Raw genomic sequence first — 22,916 nt, 5'->3', positions numbered from 1 at the left:
CCACGATTTCATCCTGACCTATGTCTTGTCACTGGACTCCGATGACTCCAGAGGAGAGAGTGAGGCTGATAACTTTGCACCACCCCCCCTCACTTAAATCCAACTTACCAGTCAAGATACCACCCTCGGGATGTCATCAGTCCTCTTCAAGAACAAAGGAGGAACAACAATAATCTTTGGCAGTTACTAAGAATTGCATTAGAGAGAATGCTGGACTGAGATTGAATCTTGCCTTTGCAATTTCATAGCTATATGACCCTAGGCAAGTCACTTAACTTTGTGGAGCCTGCTTCTGCATTGGTAAATGGCAATGATAGATGGTTGTTGTGAGGACCAAATGAAACAATCCATGTAAAGAGCCCTTTGCAAACCTCAAAGCCCAATATAAATGTTGGTTATTATCATTATTATTAATTGGTGTTTGCTCTAAACTTTCAGGGCAGGAATGGAAGGGTCACGGAAGGATCTCAGAGGCCATCTAGTTCAATTCCTTAATTTCAGAGGTGAAGAAACCGAGAGGTTTCTTCAGAAACCAGAGATGTTACGTGGCGCACGTCACACAGGTGCTGAGTGGCAGGGCTGGGGCCCAGGTCCAAAAATCCGCTCTTTTTTCCATTGCACCATGTGGCCTTCAGTCTCTTCCTTTGGGCTGCCTGCCTTGTGGCAGTACATACTGAGCATCCACTGTGCGTTGAGTTCTGTGTGGGACACTCATATGCCGTGAGAATGACTGACATGATTCTATGCTGGCCTTCTGTAGAATACCATGTTTCTGGGTATTCTTCTCTACCTGACAGCTTCTCCAGGTCATGGAACCTAGGTCATTATGGTATCACAGGCCTAGAGCTGGAAGGAATTTAAGAGACCACAAACCTCCTCATTTTATGGAGGTGTAAACTGAGGCCCAAAGATGTTAAACAATCCTTTAGCCGTGGTATTGTTCAGGGTGGCTGCTGGCCTGTAGGGTGACCACATTCAGACTGCATATTGTGGTCACTTGTTTTAATTACTGACACACATCGTTAATGTTTTAAGGTGGGGGGAGGGGGCAGATAAGATTACGCTTTGTAAATAAGCAGGCCAAGCCCATTACCTAGAGAGCTTCAGTTTCATGGATCCCTAAAGGCAGGTTTAGAGCCTCCAATAAGGCAAAATACCACTAATGATTTTTAATTGTTCCAACATTTGCCTTTCTTATATTGGTACAGAGCATGTTTCCATGGGCTCCATTGAAAAAAGAAAACTAAAATGCTATTTAGAAGCTTCAATTTCATGGACCCCTAAAGGCAGGTTTAAAGCCTTCAATAAGGCAAAATATCACTAAGGATTTTTAGTTGTCCCAACATTTGCTATTCTTACATTAGGACAGAGAAACAGCATGGTGCAGTGCACAGAGCCTTTGGAGTTGCGAAAACCTGGGCTTGAAAGTCTTCCTTTACTAGCTGTGTGATCCAGGGCAAGTCATCTAACTTGTCAGTGCCCCTGGCAATCCCTTAAAGCTACAAGCTGCAAAACAGCTTTCTGACTTTGATGAAATCACAAGACCGATACAAAACAAAGACACACACAAATGCACAAATACACAGAGACACACCCCCCCCCCCCAAAATTGGCCCACAGAAACTAAACAATGTGCCCTGGGTCACACCGCCAGCATATGTCAATCTACATACATAAAGGGCATACGTGTAGGACTGGATAAGACAGCACTAATCGGCAATGCTATGGCCAAGCAATAAGACTTAGGCAGTCTCCTATCTAGGAACAGTCAACTTACAGATGATTCATACACAAGCATGGCCACTCGGTTCTATTCTCAACGTCCCTCTTCCTTGTCCCACTCTGTCCATTTCTGATAGAGTGATAGACCCAGCTATCATGGGAAGAAATACTTCATCTGTTCCCCCACCCCCTCATAGTCTCTAATAACCCTCTCCCACTTGAGCTTTTACCCCATCTCTATCAGGGTTGCTTTAGGAACCCCCATATTCTAACTGCTACCTATTGAAGCACCAGTTCTTTAGAAGCCTCTGGAAACCTACCCCACTTTGGTGTAGTAGACAAGGCCCTGAACTCAGAGTCAGAAAGATGAGTTCAAATCCCACATGGCCTTACTAGCTGTGTGGCCCTGGCTAAATCAATTAATCTCTATGAGCCTCAGTTTCTTAATCTAAAATGACCAAGTTGGATTCAATGGCTAAGATCCTTTTCAATTCTAAATCTATGGTTCTATGATTCCATGATTTATTCTGGGTGTCTCTTGAGCACCACTGCCAATGGATTTGGACCAGCATAAAAGGTGTAGGTATATATATATGTGGAGGGGAAAACTCCTGCCCTTACAACTTGGAAGTAGGGAAGGGATTTGCACTTAAAATGTAAAATTCACTGTCCCATTGAAATAACAATACAAAAGGTAGGTAAGTTCATGGATCAGTAATAGTATATAACTTAAATGGCACCCATAGGGAACCTCTCAATCATTCACAGCAGGAATTCTTAACGTTTTTTTGAATCCTGGGTCACTCCGGCAGTCTGGTGAAGTCTATGGCTCCCTTCTCAAATTATTCTTACATTCTTGCTTACATTCATAATAGAAGGAATACTAAATTCCAGTAAGAGGTTAATGAAAACAAAGGTGACATTTTTGGCCCCATCCAAGTTCATGAATCCCCTAAAATCTATCCATGAATCTCAGGTTAAGAACAACATATTTCTCTATGAGAAGCTTCCAAACTCTGATTTAACAGAAGAACTTCTAAAGCAAAATTGTCTGTTATTAGGGATCCCTAAAAGCTATGTTTTTTTGTCAGGCATGGTGCTTTGTTCAAATCTTGTTGTAAATCACCCATAGGAATGTCCCTTTGGCATACATATGTTTGACAACTGCACACATTTCACACAACTATAGTCTGAAAGCTTCCTCCTAAATCCCCCCTGCACCAGAAAGCAGCAACTGCATATGCTTAATGTTAAAAGAGCAACAACCCATGGCAACCAAGGACCTACAACCAAGATGAGAGTGCTAAGAACTTTGTATGAAAAGAGGGAGAAGAGAGAAAAAAAAAGGTTTAATTGAATTTCTCTGCTCCAACTCATACACACAAGCTTTCTATGTGTAGGAATCGAAGAGTGCTTGAGGGGCAGGGACATCAGGCATAAATACACACAAAGCCTTATGGTAAAAGTCAGACTGGACCATGTGCCAATTTTCTCCTCTAAACATGCCAACAGTGAGGTGAAAATTTTAGTAGATTCTGCCTTAGTAAGTGTACAGGAGACTCTCAAGGTCTCTCTTAAGAACTTTGGAATTGATTGGGTGACATGGGAGATACTGGCACAGGACTGCTTGGCATGGCATGCCCACATCAGAGAAGGTGCTGTGCTCTATGAGCAAAGCAGAATTGAAACAGCTCAAAGGAAATGCAGGATGTGCAAGTTAGGAGTATCCACCCCAAATGTTCACACGGACTATTTGTGCCCGACCTGTGGTAGAGCATTCCTGAGCTTGTATCGGTCTGATCAGCCACAGTCGGATACATTGAAACTTGACTCTAGCATGGTGATGTCGCTTTGATCCTTGAGGTCACTAACAGTAAGATTCTGCCTTATTTCGTCTTTGAGAAGTAAAAATGAAGAGAGATTCTGGAGGAAAGAAGTGATTACATTCTGTGCAATTGTTTAGTAAGTGACGAAGTTTAAAGGTGATTAGGGAGGAGTGGGACAGTGAAGACCAGGACAGGGGGTTATGCTTCAGCCATTATTTTCACATGTGCTGTTGCCTCCTCCTGCTGGTTCCCACAGGCTGCCACTTTCCATTTGTGGTTTCCATTTTAAAAACTTTTATTTTTCTGATAGAGCTATAATTTAGAAATTGGAAAAAGTCGGCTGCCCAATCAAATAACTGTAACATCAAGCATCTTTCTAGACTCCCTTTAATGCGACTGCCTTTCCTCTGCACATGTCTTGTTTGCACAAAGTTGTCTGCATTTTGTCTCCTCAGACTTGTGAGCTCTCAGGGAGCAGGGACTGACTGTCTTGCCTTTCTCTGCCAGCTCTGAGCATAGTGCCTGGAATATAATGGGTATATAATAAGTACTTGCTGACTAGTACCTTCAAGTGTCCACCTAATTTTTATTTTCAAAAATAAGGAATGAAGATAATTCCTGAAGAAAGGCTAAAATCAGTCACACGTACATACCTTATCCCTCAAATTGGAACTACTGACATCAGTCTGCCATTTATTTTTCAAAACCGAAACTGTGGCATGAATGAAAAATTCTTCTAAAACTTTACTGAATAACCAGTTGAATCTGAAACAAGTTAAACTCGTGTGGAAAAAGTGATGGAATCACGGAATTTGGACTCAAATTCCACCTCTACTGGTGTGGCCTTAAGCAAATTGCTTAAACTTTCTGGGCCATTTTTCTCATCTTTAAAATCAGGGGGTCAGAATAGATAACCCTTCCAGTTAAAAAACAGAACAAAACAAAACTATTGCCCCTTTTTAAAAAGTTCCTAAAAATCAAATATGTGTGTCTATATATAATACGTATATATGTATATATAGAGACACATACACACATGAAATTTCTAAAATAGTTGATTCCATTCAAATTCCTGGTTATAAAATATGTGATTTGGTTATGGAATTTTTTAAAAGGACTTATAAATGATATCTTTTTTTTTTCCATTATGATATACTACCAAGAGATGACCTAAAAATTGGGCCTCTGGAAAATAATTTACAGGTGACTTTGTAAAGGGCAATTAAAGAGGCTAAGTTGGTATCGATACTAAATATTCCTTTTCCCTTAGAAACAACATTTAGAAAGCACACATGAGAAAAGAAAGGATGTGTGTGCCTCTTTATTTTCCTTCCCCTAAGGAACTAAGTTTTTTCAAGTGGATTGGGGGAAGGGTTTACCTTCAATCCTTCCCAAGATAATAGTCCAAGAATTAGTTGGCATGAGTTTGCCAAAACGATACCTCAAAGAGAGGGGTGTGTGTGTGTGTGTGTGTGTGTGCGCGCGCGCGCGCGCGAGAGAGAGAGAGAGAGAGAGAGAGAGAGAGAGAATTACTTGAAAAGAGAGAGAGAGAGAGAGAGAGAGAGAGAGAGAGAGAGAGAATTACTTGAAAAGTCACCATACTGTAAAGTTACTCTGAAGGAAAGTATCATGATAAATGAAAAAAATCCAAAGGCAAAAAAAAAAAGAAAGCAAGCCTCTCCCAAATGATCTTCCTGATGATTAGCTTTCTTTTCACCTTTCCAGACTAAATTATTGAATGCTTTGGAACGGGAGTGCACTCACTGATGGCACCAGCCATCCTTGCTTCCTCGCTACGGAAGCTCTCCAGGCACAAAGACAACACATGAATTATCGCTGTCTGCCAACAATAGATCTTAAGTCTTGTGACACACCAGGAGGCTCTCTTGGCTGCCTAGCACTTGGGTTCTGACTGCTGCCAGGAGGCTAATGAATCAAGACCATGCTTCTAGGAAGATCTCTGGCAGTTTGTTCTTGAAACCAAATAGCTCTGATCTCATAAAAAGAAGGGCTTCTGTATATAATAGGTGAAAAGAATGAGGGGAAAAAAAGTAAAAAGGAATGTCTACTTGGTGATCTATGTGGCACCAAAGACCAATAGAGCCCTTATTCAAGGGTGGCTCAGAACCTCTAAGAAAAGTCAAATGGGAAAGAAGCTATGAAGGCAGCTACAGTGATTTAGCCTCAGGTAATAGAGACAAGCAACCAGGCCCTGGAGCAAGGCACAGACCTAGTGATGCTATTCATGAACAACAAACAAAAACAACAGATCTAAACTCATTCTTATTGCTTAATATTCTTCCCTAACAGACCATGATCACAAACCTTGGGGTAACAGTACGTTTAAAGTAGAAATCATTTCTGAGATGTGGCTTACCACAGTGGGACTTGGCCATTGTTTTCATATACATAAAAACCACCAATTATCCAGCTTGGCACTTACTGCCCCTTCATAGTCCAGCTCCAGTTCACCTTTCCTCAATTATTTCCCATCACTCTTTCCCATACTCTACATTCTGACCAGAGTGGATTACTTGTTTGTTTGTTCCCTGCACTTGACATTCCAACTATTGCCTCCCTCCCTTTGCATAGTTTTCTCATTCCTGGAAGGTAATCCTTCATCATTTCTGCATCTTAGAAAGCTTAGCTTTATTTTGGGATAAGTAGATTTGGAACTGGAAGGGACTTCAGGGTCCAACTAGTCTAGTCTGGAGCTAGAAGGGACCATAGGGGCTGTCCTGTCCAATCCCCTCATGTTAGCAAATGAGGAAACAGGCCTAAAGAGATTCAGTGATTTGCCTAAGGTCACATAGGTAGTAAGCATGAGACAAAGGCTTTGGCTCTAACTCCAGAGCCAGGACTTTAAAAAACAAATTGTTCCACACTGGCTCCTTCAACTCAGATGAGTAGTCTTATGAGAAACCTTTCCTGATCCCAATTTTTAGTGTTCTTTCCCTGCTGAAATTTCTTTGTATTTACTTATATTTATATATCACCACTTCCTCAAATAGAATATAAACTCTCCTTGTGGGTAGGTGACTGTATTTTTTCTCCATTCCCCATGGTTTGGATGTAGCAATTTGCTTAAATGCTTTTCTTCATCAATGTGGGTCCAATACCACATTCACAATAGCACGGGAGCATATTTAAGCCTTGCTTAGTTTAGATTCCATTTAGAAATATGCCATTCTCATAATCTTGAGAGAACTCAGTGCTGTGCTCAGTTCAATACTTTTGATGATTTGTGATCTTTAGTTGTTTCCTGAGCTCTGCAAGACTTTTGCATCAAGGGTTCTTCACTTTTTTTTCTCTGTATGATAAATCCCTCTTGGCAGTCTGGTAAAGCCTCTGGATTCCTTTCTTCTCAGAATAATGTTTTCAAATGCATAATATTAAGTACATAGGGTTACAAAGGAAACTTACATAAAACGGATTCAGGGACTCCAGGTTAAGAACCCCTGGTTTAGTTCCCCTGAAGAAGTGTCAATTCAACTACCAAGAAGCTCCACTATGAAAAAAATTCATTTAATAAAGCAATAAAAGAAACGGATATGTTGTGTCTCACTTGGCAGGCAACTCAAGCAAAGGAGCATTTTATTCCCACCATATATATATTACCAACATACAACTCTGATAATGCAGCCTAACAATCTTTAAACAACAGTCATGGGTAGAAAGTAGGAAGAGTAAGACTATCAGAACAGCTGAAACCCCAATGGTTAGAAGAGCACTGTGCTAGAAATAAGCTATGATGTTGTCTAGGAAAGTGTCTGGAGAGAAGCATAGGAGAACGGGACATAGACAAAGAAGAGTGGGGGGAAACAGCAAAATATACTGTGAGAAGAGATAGAGAAATGGGGATGTGGAGGTGAGTGGGGTTTATCAAATACAAATACAAATTTAAAACCTAATCCTCAGTTAAATGGCAAATTCCATATACTGGTGATTCTCCTTAACTCCCCTCCACCTTAGCCAGTTATAAGAAGAGTCATAACCTCGATGCCATTCTCTGCACTTTTATACCAGCTAACTCTCAGCCTTAGAATATGTTCATCCCTGATATTTACTTCTTACAGGATTCACCTCCAGTGCCACTTTCTCAAGGAGGCCTTTTCTGAAAAGCCCGCCCCCAACCCAAGAAGTCTGCGTTTTTTCCCTTCTAAAGTAATTCCTATTTATTTACTTTTCAGTGGATTATGTTGTATATTTTCAGTAGAATGTAAGCTCTTTGAAGGCAAGGACTACTTCACTTTTACCTTTGTGTCCCCAGCCCCAGCACTAGGGTCCTAATGAATGTACTGAACAAGAAGTTGTGGAGTCAAAATTTGAACCCAGGTCCTCTGCTCTTCCCATTACTACACACTCCCTCTCTATGTATTTATGACATCACCATAATAAACTACAAGCTCCATCAAGGCAGGAAATGTGACTTTTAGAATTCTACATCTCTTTCACAGTACTTTGCACACAGTAGGTACCTAACCAATGTTAGCCAAACGAATAAATTTTCATGATGACCTAAAATATCCAGACCTTGAGGCGCATAATCTGATAAATACGAAGGCAACGCTTGATTAGCAACATGTGAAATAGCCCATGGAAATTTTAGGATGAAGACTGGCTTAGTTTTTCCACCTCTTTATGCAGGTCAGCTGATGTATGTGTTCAGAAAAGGCAGACTGATTTTAAATTTTAAATTTAAGCAAGATCCAATTAGGAACATAAATTTGCTGCAAACACATTTGTGTGACACATTTATGCACAAATTTGAATTATACATACCAGTGCTAACTCTTACTGATATGGATAATTAAGATTTGAGAGTGAATATATATGAATAAATATATACACAGAGATATGTGGTAGACCAAAAAAAAGCTTTCGGTTTTCTGAGGTTAGACTTTATGTGATTGGCTGCTGTCTCTGCTTTACTTGTCAAGTATCCATGAGACCTCTGGGATAGCTCGTCACACACAATAATCTCCCCACCCCAATCTTCCTTGCTGGAAACTTCTAGCAACCATGCTGACTGACATCCTACCTCCTCCACTCATGACCCATCTGGGTGAAATTTTGCCCCTCCCTAGAGAACACATAAGGGTCTTCCATATTGTACCTGTTCTCTTAGGTGGGACCACCTAGCAGCTTTGCACCCAAGAACTAGAGGAGTGGCAGAGCTTTTTTCAACCTTGGTGCCAGGGCAGGAGGGCACCTGAATCTCTTTCTCATCCTGCCAAATCTGATGATCTCAAGGCCAAGACCTAATATATCCTGACTCCACCACAGTGTGCCTTTCTCTTTAATGTTACTTTCTATGCACTCTGTATTTATGTTATAGATACCAATTACGTATATGTTGCTCCATCATTCCACCCCCTTCCTCCCCACATTAGCATGTAAACTCCTAGAAAGAAGGGATTGCTTCAGCCTTTTCTTTCTTCCCCCGCAGCAAAGCACAGTGCCTAGGATAAGCACTTATTAAATGCCTGCATCTCTTAGACAAAAGAGATGCCAATGCATCCTTGTCCCTCTTCTCTTTGTCCAACTATCTAAAATTAACTATCTGCCTATGTATCCATAATAAAAAGTCTAAAGGTTTCAGTATTAGTGGTTGGTTTGCTTCTGTGGAAAACACTAAATCCTCTCTAATCAGCAGCAATTGATGAGGAGAATTTGCTTAATTATGCACCAGGGTGTATATTTTTTCAGGGATATCTATCTTTAATTTAAAATTTCCTTTCCTCTACAGTGTAGCTTAAATTCCAAATAGAGACCTCCTAGTGACTTAAAAGCTTTAAACTTACAAAAGTTCAAAGTGAAGAATAATGTTGCAAATACTTACTGTGAGAGGCTCCCCTTGGAGAGCTTGTAAAATGAAGTTACTGACAACTCGGCCATCATTCATATGCATCCGTGGCCCAAAAGTATTGAATATTCTAGCAACTCGAACTTCAACCCCTTCCTGCAATGAAGAGCATGAGAAAAAGCAATAGTATGTTTAACTTTCTCATCTGTATTCTTGGTAAGGGCAAAACAAATGGGAGGGGGAGGAAAGGAGAGAGCATAATCTCTTTCTAGGAACAACAGGCTTTTATTTTAAATTTTATTATAGTAAAATGCCTTACCTAACACACTACCTTCTTCTCTTCGTGTATATATCCCTTGACATTGTCAGGGGTTTTAAGTGTGGAGATAATCAAATCTGACAGCTTTCTTACTCATCTTAACCTTTCTATTGTTTTAGAGACTGTGAACCAGTCTGTCTCTTCCTTCCCATGTTTTTTAAGCATTGCACGTTACAGACTGCTCCTTTACAGGTCCATCAGCACTCCTACTCGCCCACACATTAACTGTGGTATGCCCTGAGGCTGCCCTGGATTCTCTGTTCATTTCTTTCTATACCCACTGCAGGGAATTCAACTCACATGGCTTAAATAATCACCTGGATATCTTTCGGATCTATATCTCTAGCCCTAAACTTCATGTTCTCTCTCTGATTATCTCTTTTTAGCCATCAACAGGATAGTTTCTCTTAGGACCATTATCTAAAATAGAACACATGAATAATACTAACAATTACCGTTCACATTTACGTAACACTTTATGGTCTACAAAATGCTGCCTCCAGATAAAAGTTCTACTGTTTGGCATTTATGGCTCTTCAAAACTTGGCCCCTTTCTATCTTTCCAGTTTTCTTACACATTACTCCCCCACAAGCATTCTATGATCTAGCCACACTGGCCTACTTACAGTTCACCCAACACAACAATCTATGTCCAGTCTCTGTGCCTTTCCACTGGCAGCTCTCCAGGCTGGAATGCTCTGCCTTCTCACTTCACCGTCTGGTTTCTTGGCTTACTTTTACAACTTAGCTCATCGTACCTTCTGCAGGAGGCCTTTCTTTCCCCTCCAGCTACTGCTACCTTAACATCTCTTGGTTTCTCTGTTTTCCTTCAATTCTCACCGCAAGGGCCACCTTTTACATGAATTCAGGGAAGGTCTGGGTTCAAATTCAGCCTCTGACACATGTTCACTGAGTAAAGTGATTTAAACTCTCACTGCCCCAGTCAATTCTCTAAGACTCTAAGTTGCTATTTATTGACCTGCATGGGTAAAGGGAGTTTAGTCCTTGTAGTTCCTTATACCAGTGAAATTGAAAGTCTTGTCCTCTCTCTCTCTCTCTCTCTCTCTCTCTCTCACATACACACACACACATACCTGTATATATATGTGAATATACATGTAACATGCACATAGGCATGCATACACACACACGTATATATGGCTAGCAAACCATTCTAGTATCTTTGCCAAGAAAACCCCAAATGGGCTCACATAGAGTTGAACACAACTAAAAACAAACAACTGAACACACACACTCACATGCATATGTGTATATAAAATATCACCATTTTACAGCAGTTATAAGAGGTTAAGTTGCATGATTATAAGTAGTAAATTCAGCACATGAAACCAGGTCTTCTGGTTCTTTTTACTTCGTCCAATTCATTAGCCTCTCTAAATACATCGCCCTTCCAGATTCTGGAAGATCAAAGGCACAGGTGTACTCTTGGGTTGTAATTACCTATTATTCTTGGGGTCATCTTGGACTTCTTTCTGTTTAATAGCACCAAGTTTGTATCAATAATACCACTTTATATTTGCCCAGTACTTGAGAGTTTCAAAGCACTCCCCTATAAATCATACAATTCTTACAGCAAGGCAGGGACAATTATCATGTTCCAGACAAGTAAGATAAGGCCCAAATGTTAAGTGATATGACCAGGGACACATTTCTAAGAAGTAAGAGTTGTGAGTGATGTCCAGTAAACCTGGTCTGTTGTTCTCTGCTGTCTTCCCCCACCTAGCAATTATTCAGATCTACATCTTTCTCTTAATTCCCACAGTCATAACTCTAGCCCAAGCCCTAACCACCTCATGCATAGCCTCTTTTCCCCAGTCTTTGCTGATTTAAAGTTCCCAGTACCACCTGGTTTAGAAGAGTACTAGGACCCAAGAACAAAGGGCCTAACACTGCCTCTGCTAGCCTCCCCTGCAGTAGCCCTTGCTTGCGCCAAGGTATGGGAGGCATACTCTTGCACATTTTAAGGGGCAGCTTGTATCCCTGCCCCTGGCTCCTAGAAAGAGGAATCTGGCTGAAAACTCATCTAGGCTATCTCCTTCCTCTGGCATGCCTGGGATAAGTGATGCACTCAATAAATGCTTGCTGAATGAATGAATTTTAGTAGGCATTTCCCATCTGAAGAGGAAGCTGCTGATCCAGATTGGGCTTTCTTCCTTGTCCTCTTCAGATCCCTTTTAGTCCATTTCTAGGATAGCTCCTCACTCAGCTAGAAAGCTTGAAAATCCCAGTCTCCAGGGGTTCCATCCTCCTTTGCCTTTCCCTTGTCTCTTTTTCTATTCCAACATAGAGCATCAGAAATTTTCCTGTGGTAACCTTGAGCAGTAGTCCCAGGGGCATCTGGATCCCTAGAACCAAATAAAATAATTGCAAACAACTTTTTGGAGGGGGGATTTCTGCTGGGGATCCCTTCCCAGCTCAGGGATGCAGGGGAGAGACTAGCTGGCTTTAACAGTCAGGTTTCTCTCTCTGACAGACTGTAAGGAGGCCGGCAGTCCTTAGAACAACTGGGAAGGCTCTGTTTTCCTTACCTTGTCGAGCTCCAGCTGCAGCCAGCAACAGCAGCAGTGAGGGAGTCTAATACAGCCAGCAAGCTGTGCGTGGGATGGTGAAGAAGCTGCTGATTCTATTTCTGTTGTTTCTGGAGAGCCAGCAAAGCTTAAGCTATGACCACGGAGCTAAGAGGGAGACTGTTAGGAACACCCCGTTTTTAGGCAAAGCAGAGTAGGGGGGAAATGGTCTAGCCTACACATGGATGAGAGAGTACCTTCACTGACCAAAATATTCTTGAAGGCACCATGAAAAGGGCTCTAGAGAAGCTTCAGCACACCCGCTGTCTAAGATGTCTAATCTTGAGCAAGTCACTTCTTTCTAGGCCTCGGTTTCCTCATCCAAAATGGCTGGAGTGGAGGAAAAATGTGGAAACAGTGCTGAAAGTGAAGTCACAGCCCTTGCCTAAAACTGAATCCAAATTCTGCTCCTCACTAACCTGAGTGACCCTGGGCAAGTGACTTAAGATCTATGGGTTCTCCGTTTCCCTACCTGTAAAATGAGATTAAACTAAATTATCTCGAAGACTCCTCCAAGTCCTAACAGCCTACGTTATACACACCCTGCCTATAGGTGCTGTTACTACTTCTTTTTTCCAGGTTAAAAAAAATAGAAGCATGAGGTTAAATGACTTGGTTAAGGTGACACAGGTACTGATGCAGGATTCAAACTCAGTCCAGCACTTATTCACTATAATATGCAGCTTCCCTATCAGTTTCACAAACAAAAATCCACACTCTTTCTTCAGAGACTGCATAAACAAACTTCAGCCTAAAGTCTAGGCAGTATTTATGGAGTTTTAAAGTCCTTGTGTCTCTTTTATTAGATTGTAAAAGCCTTGAAAACCAGGACCTTAAAGCTACTTAATTACACACACACACATACACACACACACACACACACACACACACACACACACAGACTCACACTCACTCTCCCCCCCCAACCCCCCAACACAGAATATATTGTTGTCTTGCTGGGTACTCAAATGTTGATGACTAAGGCTTGTGGTTTTATTTGTAGCCTAGAAACAAATAAACTCTTTCCCCACTAAACAAGTCACAGAAGATAAAAAAAAAGAGGCTAGAGATGGTGATCTCAATAGAAAATAACTCAAAAGTCACCAACTTCAGTTTTATTAATAGAATGGAGGAAGGATACACAGAAACGGGCAGTGAATGCAGCTTTATTCTAGGAATAAAATATAAAATCTCAGCAAGTTTACACAAATCAAACCAGTGTGTCTGACAGAATAAAAGTCATACCAAGCTCCCAGGAAGTCTGCAACAAACCGAGGTTAGCAGTGGTACATGTTCTTAGATCTATAGTTGGAAAGGACCTCAGAGGCCACGTGGGCTAATATCTTCATTTTTTTTAACAGATGAGGAAACTGAGGCCCAGCATCACACAAGTATTCCCTTCCCATCACAGGGAAGGGAGAGAGAATAGATGGATTTTTACAGTCAGATTCCTCTCTCTGAGAGACTGGAGTAGGGAGTCCCTTGGAGAAATTGATATCTGAACTCAGGTTCTATCTCCAGAATTAGTGTTGTTTTTGCTCACTAGTAGATGTTGCCTTAAATGAAAAATTCATCACTGCACAACCAACCTCGTTGGATAGCCTGAAGTAAGTTAGGCTGGTGCTCCATATGGGCATGTTCAATTTTCTAAGTGTTTTTAACTTGAAAGGCCCTGTCAGAGTTTACATTCTACTTCCAAGGCTTTCTAAAGCCCAGGGTCATCTCCATGCTACAACAAGACTTGAGAGGAGGATGCCAGTGCTTAGCCTCAAACTTACTAAAGGTTACTACTTACTAAGGTTACTAAACCTTACTACTACTCCTACTACTACTACTACTACTACTACTACTACTACTACTACTACAACATGTTATTTCATTTGACCCTCACAACAACCCCGTGAGGTAGCTGCTACTATGATCCCCATTTTCTTAAGAGAAAGAGGTTAAGTGACTTGTCCAGGGTCACATAGCTAGTAAGTACCTGCAGGAGAATGTGAATTCAAGTCTTCCTGACTCTCAGTCTAATACTCTTATCCACTGCATCATTTAACTGACTGATAGGAAAAAAAAATCTTCATAAATAAAAGAACATTTCTCCTTTTTGGCATCTCTGGAGAAAGATGGGGCCTAAAATAAAGGGAGGCTGAATCCTTCAGTGAGCTCTGAGACTTAAGAAACAGGTGATTGTGGTCTGCCCTTATCCTCATGTTATTGTGATACTCTCTGGTCCTCATTTTTCCTCAAGGGATGGGAGGAAAGATCAGCACTTCAAGGATAGCTGTTGTCACTGAGTAGTTTTTCAGTCATGTCTGAGTCTCTGTGACCCCATTTGGGGTTTTCTTGGAGAAGATACTGGAGTGGTTTGCCATTTCCTTCTCCAGCTCATTTTACCGCTGAGGAAACTGAGGCAAACAGGGTTAAGTGACTTGACCAGGGTCACAAGCTAGTAAGTGTCTGAGGCTGGATTTGAACTCAGGAAGATGAGTCTTCCAGAATCCAGGCCCAGTACTCTATCCACTGTGCTACTTGACTGCCCTATACTTCAAGGATAGTCACTTTTTAAAATCTGGATTTAAGATTCTAAAATGGCAAATCCCTTTTCAACACGTACAGTAGAATCAGCTTAGTTTTTTCTGAGAATTCAGGCTTTCAGAGGAACATTTTACCACTGAGGTTAGAACATCCCAATATTAAATCCCATATGTGGAACAGAAATATAGGTCTAAACTCTCTCTGAAGCTGCCTCATATTTCCTATCCATTTAAAATCTCTTGGACTTACTATGTGAGGAAGGACCCTGATTTTCAGGGCTCAGTTTGGAAATCATTTAACCTCAAAACTACCTTCCTAGTTTCTACTCATTCAAAATAGAATCTTCACTCTGAATGGCCCAGTGACTTCAATGCATTTTTTTCATCTTCTCTGCTTTACCAATGTCATTTTCTGAGTTGAACAGACTGTCCTCTCTTTTTAAAGAATAACATTAATAACTTTTATTTTCATATCACTTCACCCCAATATGAATAAAGAGAAAAACGTTTTTTGTAAAACTAACCAATATACTAAAAAAAAAAAAAGCAGGGCATTTTATGCAGAAAATTTTAAAAAAATTAAGAAAAAAACAAAATGACCCCCCCTAAAGTGTGTTATTTTTGTTTTCGCTCAGTGTTTAGAGTGTGGTGATGTTTAGGAAGTCAACACCACAGGTTGGAGCCCAGGTGGATTAGTTAGGCTCACAAAGGAGGATATCTGTTTCCCAGCCACACGGTATCATCCATGGGCTGAGGGATCACCAGAAGGACTGACTGGGTAGGCAAATGTAATAATGATGATACGATGATAACAACAATAGCTAGAATTTATATAGCACTTTAGGTTTGCAAAGTAAATACAATTATCTTATTTTAATCTCACAATAACCCTGGGAGGTAGTTACTATTTATTATCTTCATTTTTTACAGATGAGGAAACTGAGGCAGAGATCTGGCCAGGGTAACACAGTGTCTAAAGTAGGACTGGAACTCACGTCTTCCTAACTCTTAGTTTAACATTCTGATCCACTACATCACCTAGCTTTATGAATGTTATCATAACTACCTGACAAATTCTTCAAAGTATATCTCCTAATAATAAATATCTGCTAACAATAAAATTCCTTTACAGGCCAATTTAAAGCAGTAAAACCCATTTCTTAGAAGTCCTGCAATTAATTTTGTAATGCTGAGCTGACAACTCTATTCAGTTTTTCCTTGTTCTTTCTCAATTCTAAACCTTCTGGCAAAAATAAATGAAAAAAAAATCAAAACCTAACTACTCCAGAATCATACCTCAAAGCCTGTGTTTTATAGTGGCAGACCCCCTCCTGACTACAACACTGGTAAATTTACACTCTTCACCAAGGTCTTGGAGTCCACAAGTCAGTAATTCAGGAGGCTCATGGCTGAATCACTGTTACTAATGACTAGCTTTCACTTTTGGGTTCTGCGGCTACATACCATTGTGGGGATGAGTCACTGGCATCTCACTCTAGACATCACATTTTTAAAAAAATTCAAGGGAAAAATAAATAATACTGAATGTCTGAGAGTATGCGACTGTCAGGTCACCCAGAAAAATAGCAACTTGAAAATAAGATGGACAATTAGTCTTCCCCATAGGGCTGATACACATAACTTCAGGAAAGCTTACTGTATCAAGTGAAGTTTCTAAGTGTATTGTCTGCCCTTCCTTCAGAATGTCACTTACTGCTTAAGTTTCCTGTAGTGGATGTAACCTTTATGAAAAGTCAAGGGGAAACAAAAAGCCAATTAGCTACAAGGGATACAATTTTGGCTTCTGAAGGAGATTGAAAAATTAGGTCTTTCAGAACAGTAGCTACACTTCGATGATGTTTAGCCAAGACAGAGAGGCAGATTTCAGTATCCTCCTTTCCACATCTGTTGTTCCCAACTGAATACAGGCACATGCAGCAGATCTGGGTGGGTTGGAACAATCCATAATAACTTGTAACATACTTAGACCAAGCTAATTTAAATTCATTCATTTAATAAACATTTTTAAGTACTTACTACATTCCATGCACTGTGTGAGGTACTGGGGTTATAAAGGCAAAGAAATGAAAATATTTCTGCCCCACACACAGCTTACATTCTAATGGGGGGAGGGCAATAAGTAAATATGAAATATAACAGAAACTGATTGAGACATATACTTTTTTTTGACATATTCAATGCAGGAATGTGTTTTGCTTGACTGTACATATTTATTACCGGGGTTTTGTTTTTCCCTTTTTTCAGTGGGGGGGGGGGGGGAGCAGAAGGACGTAGAAGAGAGAGAGAGAGGGAGACAGAGAAAGAGATGATTTTTATACATGGAAACAAATAAATTTAAGAAAATGAAAACAAAATTTTAAAATAAACTCTAAATATAACAGGGCCTTTCGGGGAGGGGAGGGGCAGGAAAGAAAAAAACTATTAACCAAAAATATCAAGGCATATCAGCCAGCTCTAAATTCACAATTGGGAAGAAGGAGGGGATAGGGAAAGATCTTGTTCAGAAGAAACCCCAATGGATAACATTGGCTGGTCTTCATGGCAGAAAGAATTGCAGATTGTCTCATCTTGGGTGTGTTTAAAGCAAGGCAGCTCTGTACATCATTTAGAGGGTTGTACAATAAAACAAGGGCTTGTGTTCTGGCAGAGATAGCAGCCGAAGAATGTCCCCATGTACACATGATATGCCTATGCTTCAGAACAATCCAAAGATGTGAGAGTTTGACATTCAGAACAAAAAAAAGCTCCAATGACAATTGGTTTACCACCGAACTAATACTTCCTTCCTGATCTTTTTTCTTTAAACTAGAGCCATCACGATCTACTGAATGCCTTCACCTTTCACCTATCATTTGATGAACACTTTCTGTGTTCTAAGTCTAAGACTGGAAACACAAGGGCCAAAAATATCCTAGTAGAGGAGCCAGCTACTGCCTTGCTGATTAAAACTTCAATGCTTGGAGTAGCAGATGGTATTTCTAGGGCAACTTTGTTATGAATCTTCAGAATAAGAAGTGGTAACAAATGTTATGTAAATGCAGGCTTTGGGCCAGTACTCTGGGGATAGTCAAATTATTGTGGCTGCCACACACAGACAATTCTGATTTCTTTAGATGTTAGGTACATTCTGAACCCCTCCCCTGCCCACTCCATTCCCTGCCCCGCTCCCAGTGCCACCCCCAAGCTCAACACGTGCTTCATTACTCTGCAGTGACCTAATTCAGATGTTCTAGGCAAATGTGTATGGGGGAAAAAGTACGAGTGAGAGGCAAGAATCTAGTATCGGCTCTGGCAGTCACTATGTACCCATGTAGTTATGATAGATACTTTATCATGGATATTATACTATCTCGGAGACGTTGGGAAAAAATATTTTTTTTTCTCACTAGCCTGTTTCTTAATCTATCCGTAACTACAGTAACCGTGAGACTTTGGAGAAAGACTGTTTCTTCATCTATACAATTGGGGTGTGTGTGTGTGTGGTGGGGGAGTTTCAGACTAGATAGCCAATCCAATTCAATAAGCATTTATTAAGAGCCTAATATGTCTAAATTAGGTGATGCAGTGGAGAGAATGCCAGGTCTGGTGTTAGGAAGTTTCATCTTCCTTAGTTCAAAAGTGACCTCAGACATTTACTAGTCGTGTGACCCTGGGCAAGTCACTTAACCCTGTTGACTTCAGTTTCCTCATCTGTAAAATGAGCTGGAGAAGGAAACGGAAAACCACTCCAGTATCTTTTCCAAGAAAATCCCAAATTGGGTCATAAAGTGTTAGACGTGACTGAAAGATGACTCAACAATAATGTTTAAGGCACTAGAGATATGAAGACAAAAATGAAATAATACCTGCCCTCAAGGAGGGGAAATAGAACACGTACACAGATAAATAAATGAAAATAAGAAAATGAAAATGGAAAATACCTGCAAGCAATTTTGAGAGGGCTGGGGTGCAGGGGAGGAGGAAGCTCTACAGTCACACCCAGCCTGAGATGCTGAGGTAAGATGCTTTGAATCTGAAGACTCACTGAGCAAGGTAACACCATAACCAACAATGATAGTAAATGACATTTATAGGTGTAGGGGCTGGATCTGTGGTTGGTTTTTTTAATTATTTGTTTAGGGTTTTTCCCCCTCCATTGCAGTACCTTGAGGGCAGCAGCTGTTTAATTTTTTGTATTTGTATCCTCATTACTCACCAAGTACACTGTATGTGTTAGGTGCTAAATAACTATCTGTTGAATTGAACTGGAAAACAAAACAATCAATAAGCATTTATTAAGTGCTTACTACGTGCCAGGCACTGTGCTAAGTGCTGGGCATACAAATGACAGGTTAATTCTTTCAACCTTAAATCCATGTTTCTATGAGTAGTTAACTCATTCTGGCCCAAACATCTATCTAATTCTGATATGTCTGGAAGTACCTTTTGAGGCACGATTTACTCATTGTAAAAAGGTTTCTGAGATGAAGAAAAAAGTGTATAAAAAAAGTCACATAATTTGGATGTGAGATTTTTCTGCATACATTCATTTGGCATTACCTACCAGGCTGTATGGCATCCCTGTTGAAATGTGCAAGCATGCCAGGGAGTTCTGGTTCTAAGTAACAACATCAAGGGAAGACACTTCAGCCCCAAGGCTATAAACAACTATTCAGAGCTCTGAAACTCGAGTAAGACTGTTGGCATCAGAGCAGATTTTAAAGACATAGAGGAAGCTGAGTAAGGGCATAAGGCTTGGAAGGTGAGGAAGCCAGCACATCCCATTCACAAAAGCCCACAGTTTCCTGCTGTGAGTCTCATGCACTCTGTAACCCCTGGTTGGACTCGGTTGACTATGAAGGGGCAAGTGAACATGAAGAAAATAATTTACAAAGTTCATTTGACATACTTTCCAAATTCTTACTTCAACAGCCAGGTTCATTAGAGAAAAAAAAATCTGTTTCCTTTTGATCACATTCAAAGGGACAAAGGAATAGCTCATTTCTCCTAAAGTCTGGGAAAGACTGCAGGTATATTAAATAAAAAAACCCACAACAACAAACACACCCACCACCTTCCCACTCCCAGCCCATTAGATAATGGTGAATACACGTGACGGGGGAAAATGCTTCAAAACTGATCAGGAAAACCCACAGCATTCAAAAATCAACATTAAAAAATACCTTTTCTCCCACAGACTAAATTCCTATCACATGTCCACCCCCAGAGGATCAATTTCCTAAACTAAACATGATCTGAATGATATATACTTAGTAAATAAAATAAATACCAAATGAATAAAACATGTACTAGAAAGCACTGTGAAAAACCAAGGGCATACCTGCTTCATGTAGGCATAGCACATGGTCTCTGCCACACGCTTTCCTTCATCATAACAGGCTCTAGGTCCTATTGGATTCACATGGCCCCAGTAATCTTCACTCTGGGGGTGGACTTCTGGATCTAGTGGAGAGAAACATAGGACTGGTTTGTCTTGCTCCTCATTTCAAGCTTACAAACAAGGCAAATTCACATTGAAAAAAGGAGAGTGTGGAAGATGGGCAAGGTATTACATTTTTATATTAAGACTGATCCGAAGTATTAAGAAATATATAAGAAGGGCAGAATACTGGCAGAATAGGATAGTATAAACAAATTTGGGATGGTATAGTAAGAACTCTTTCCCCTTAGATGCAGTTTTCATATTCTTGAGTGTAGGAAAACGTGTGAAGTATTTTGATGGAGACCTGAAGTAAATTATTTTGTTTTTGGTAACATGAATAATTGTGCCCTACTTTATTTATCTTGGATATTTGATTTTGTATTCTATGGGGCATCACTTTTCTTAAAGCTCTACCAAGAAAGCTAAACTTCTATATGAAAGTCAATAATCACAAATGTTATGTTTTTCATGGAGTTTTGCTTCCATCTAAAATGATCACATAAAAAAAAATTTCTGATGTCTTTGTGTGTGGGACCTACCCAAAGGTAGTTATCGACAAGTACAATGTAAAGAATGCTGGGCTCGGAATCAGAAGACCGGAGTCAATATCCAGTGCCTCCTCTTGCTATTTGTATGCTCTTAGCCAAACCAGCTTAAGTCTGTTTCTTAACTGGTAAATGGAAATAAAAGAAAAGAAAAATGAAAACAAATTTGCAATCTTTCTTGTAGGGGGCATCATGAGACTCAAATGAGAATGAATGTAAAAATGTTCAGATGCATGTCAGAAGGAAATCAAAAACTAGCCCTCAGTAACAGCTGATACTTGAACAATCAAATATTAAGAGACACCGTATGATTATTTAAATGAATAAGAAAGCATTAAAGACACTTATTGAGGGGGTATCCCTGGAGCACAAAAGATCACCTAGGGACAAGCCTTTCATTCCACAATTAAATATCAAATAGAACCTGCGAATACGTCAGGGAAAGAAGAGTGTGCTTAAGAACACAGTGTCACAGAACTAAGGTATGAATCAGATCTTACCCCTACAAAATAAGTTTTCATAGAGAGAAGGAAGTAGAGACACTAAAAGGAAGGACTCCATATATAGGAAACAAAACAGGAACAAAATCAAGTTGGTTTCTCAGAAGGATGAAGACAAACACAATTTTGCTGAGGACCTGGCTACCTGTACAGAATAGCCCTGTTGTTTCATGCAGTAGAAGCCAATTAATTCTATTATTAGAATCAATGTCAGAAAAGTTCCTGGTGATAGGCATCTGTGCATCCCAGAATAATCAAGTAATAAAAGATCATGTTACAAAGAACAATCCCAAATACCAGAAGAATATTTCCTTGTGTACTCAAGATTTCTCTATTCAAGATAAATGCTGCCAACATGAAAGATTCATTTACGAGATAGTTTTCCGTGTTATTTATGATCCAAATAAAGGTTTACAAGCAAAGGAGACATGCCCACATAAAAATCTCAATACAACAGTCTTATCTAGCTTTCTGAGATACTATATACAAAAGATGCACTATAAATAATATTTAGGAAAGCTTTTTTAAAAATTAAGTATGAAACGGAACAGCTGGTGCATTTCAGAAAATGTATTGTTTCTATAATCTCATGAAAACAAACTCCCAACAAACATGCTATTCAAGTGAAAAGGGAAGGTAGGCCGCACGGGCTTTATAAGCATGCTGTCTTGGATAGGACAAGGGAGATTCCCTTCATATTTTAATCTTTTAAGACAGTGCTCAGCCCATGGGGCATACTAGCTTGGAACGAAGAGCACAGTTCTTGGACATGGTATTTTAAGGTATCATGTCGCCTTTGAGGTTGAGGAAAAGAACACCTGACAATTTAAAGGGACAGCAGCCAGTCATTTATGCATTTGTCCAAACAGGACAGATGATGTTTCACTGTTTCTTCAGAGATTGGCGGGGGAAGGGAGGAAGAAGGAAAAATAAAATAAGGGGAAGGGGAGAAAAGGTATATGATAGAAGGCAGAACATTGCAGTGTCTCATCTGTACCATACATTCTTAAGAAGCAAATCAAGAAAGAACAGGGGTATAGTTTCCTTAAGCTTATGGGAAAATGTTGATAACATTTACTCCCTGGGTTGTAAAACAATAAAATTATACATAGACTTGATTTTGGGGGATGGGGTGGGTAGAGAGTTGTTTAGGTAGCAAAGGCCTTATACTTCCCAGATTTCATTCCAGATGTGGATGTCCCTATCCTCTCCCCATCTAGCATCTGTGTAGTTTCTCAATACTTCATCTAGAGCAGCACCATGACATACATACCGCAGAGACCTTCAGTCTCACGCTAAACCTAAGTGAGATTGCTTCTGATATTTAATACCTGCACACATGCTGCGTTTAATTTGAATATTTTGCAGCGCCATGGTTTCAGTGGTGTGAGTCTTCTATCCATTGATGCAAGTTGTACTCTTCTATGCTCTAGTAAATATACTCTTTGTGAGTTGTTATGGCCAAAATAATTTATCACCTTTGAAACCAACATGGTGATGAGCTGCTCTAAATAGCAAATCTGGTCCCTGGACGATAGACATACAGTCTGTTGCTAGGTTCATACTTAAAACCCTTCCAGTTCAGGAGAAGCAGCTAAATGCTTTCCCTGATGTAGCCTTTGGGAACCCAGGG

The 22,916-nt window shown here is 40.2% G+C and overlaps 1 protein-coding gene across 2 annotated transcripts in view; it reads right to left on the bottom strand.

The window, feature by feature from the left end:
* The window catches only part of UXS1 (UDP-glucuronate decarboxylase 1), a 146,768-nt gene that overhangs the window by 24,617 nt on the left and 99,235 nt on the right, over nt 1-22,916 (bottom strand). For both annotated transcript variants that reach the window (XM_036757720.1, XM_036757721.1), the window contains exons 9-10: nt 20,137-20,258; nt 9,391-9,510 (exon numbers count right to left, since the gene is read on the bottom strand). In XM_036757720.1, the coding sequence (XP_036613615.1) occupies nt 9,391-9,510; nt 20,137-20,258 (242 nt within the window). The remainder of the gene's footprint in view (nt 1-9,390; nt 9,511-20,136; nt 20,259-22,916) is intronic.

This window comes from Trichosurus vulpecula, chromosome 4 (assembly GCF_011100635.1).
Source record: "Trichosurus vulpecula isolate mTriVul1 chromosome 4, mTriVul1.pri, whole genome shotgun sequence".
Lineage (NCBI taxonomy): Eukaryota > Metazoa > Chordata > Mammalia > Diprotodontia > Phalangeridae > Trichosurus > Trichosurus vulpecula.
The sequence above is the reverse complement of the archived record's forward strand: the minus strand, read 5'-3'. Positions and strand labels throughout refer to the sequence as shown.